Source organism: Olea europaea, unplaced genomic scaffold, assembly GCF_002742605.1.
Source record: "Olea europaea var. sylvestris unplaced genomic scaffold, O_europaea_v1 scaffold27394, whole genome shotgun sequence".
Lineage (NCBI taxonomy): Eukaryota > Viridiplantae > Streptophyta > Magnoliopsida > Lamiales > Oleaceae > Olea > Olea europaea.
Window position 1 is genome coordinate 1 of NW_019245825.1, and position 1,485 is coordinate 1,485.

Here is a 1,485-nt window from a genome sequence, read left to right on the forward strand (position 1 = left end):
AAAAATAATGTTAGGTAAGAAGAAAAGCAATCCTAATATCATTGGAAAAAGACTCCAAATGCAATAAGGATATTCTGGGATCGAGCCGTATGATGCTAGCGGCGAGAGTGTCACATGAGGAGTTTGAGTTCTTTCTTTTCGTAGTAGCTAGTCTAATCAGTCGACTATTTTCCTTGCAACATTAATTTTTTGTTTTTATCTATTTTTAATTTTTCGTTTCCATTGCATTCGCTAGGCGTTAGCCATTAGGTGGTATTTTTTTCAAACACTGAGTTCAGTGTGACAGCTATACTAACAAACATACATACCAGCAATATATTTAAAGAATTTATTTACATGCTTGTAACATATTTTAGCGCAGTGGCATGTGAGCATCTACACACTACAGCTGCATCTTAGTATGTTTGGAGGTAATTATGAATTGTAAATGTGTGAATAAAAAGTGGTTAGTAGTTGTGGTCAAACATTAACTTGATGGAAAATCATCATTTGACTGGTCGAAATTGTCCTATAAATAGGTAAACTTTTCTTCAACTCACTTACATTATTGTCTTGTTTATTTATTCGATAGCAGCTTTAAAATGAAGAATATTTTTTTGCTTCTTCCAATTTTCATTATCTTAGCAAATTCTATGTTTTGCAAGTCAGAAGAAGCACCAGATCCGGTGCGCGACACCTTTGGAAGACTGCTCCGCACAAAACATGCCTACTACATTTTGCCAGTCGGCCCCTGGAGTGGTGGTGGACTTGAACTAATCAACACCAACTACACGACCTGTCCACTCGACGTTGTCCAATCCGGTGCCGATATCCCTGGCACTCCAGTGGCATTTTTCCCAGTAAATCTCAAAAAGGGTGTTATTCGAGTCTTGACTGATTTGAACATCATGTTCCCAAACACGTACACAGTCTGTCCTGAATCACCCGTTTGGAAAGTTAACCACTACTATACAAATGATCCATTGAACAGGGATTACTTCATCACGACCGGTGGACATGTAGGAAACCCGGAGCCTGAGACGCTGGGGAACTGGTTCAAGATTCAGAAATTTGGAGATGGCTACAAGCTTTTGCATTGTCCTGATGTGTGCACTTTATGTAATTTTGTATGTAAAGATGTAGGATTTTATGTCCAGAATGGACAGAGACGCTTGGCTCTAACCAACTATCCCTTTATGGTTGTGTTTAAGAGAGCATAGAGGTGTCTGCAAGGACCATTTATTTGCATTCATATGTATGCTCGTCTTGATCAATTAAAGTTGTCTGGTTAAGACTCTTCATAAGGTTATTTACTATGTGCACTAATTTTTTAGTAGTATAGACAACTATTTGTGTATAAAAAATGAACACGAAAAATAATTAACTAATGACTTGTGAAATGACAGTAACTATGAATATTTTCTTTCGGTTTCAAGTTAAATAAATTGTGAAGTCAAATTAAGAATGAAACATTAATGAGGAATTGCTAAAATAATGATCTTGTCT

General features: G+C 36.6%; 1 protein-coding gene across 1 annotated transcript; it reads left to right on the top strand.

Annotated features, from left to right (window-relative positions):
- Nucleotides 1-580: 580 nt before the first annotated feature.
- LOC111383691 (kunitz trypsin inhibitor 2-like) lies at nucleotides 581-1,210 on the top strand. Its single transcript, XM_023007821.1, has one exon. It carries the CDS (start codon nucleotides 582-584, stop codon nucleotides 1,197-1,199), a length of 618 nt encoding a protein of 205 aa, XP_022863589.1. The 5' UTR covers nucleotide 581; the 3' UTR covers nucleotides 1,200-1,210.
- Nucleotides 1,211-1,485: the final 275 nt, after the last annotated feature.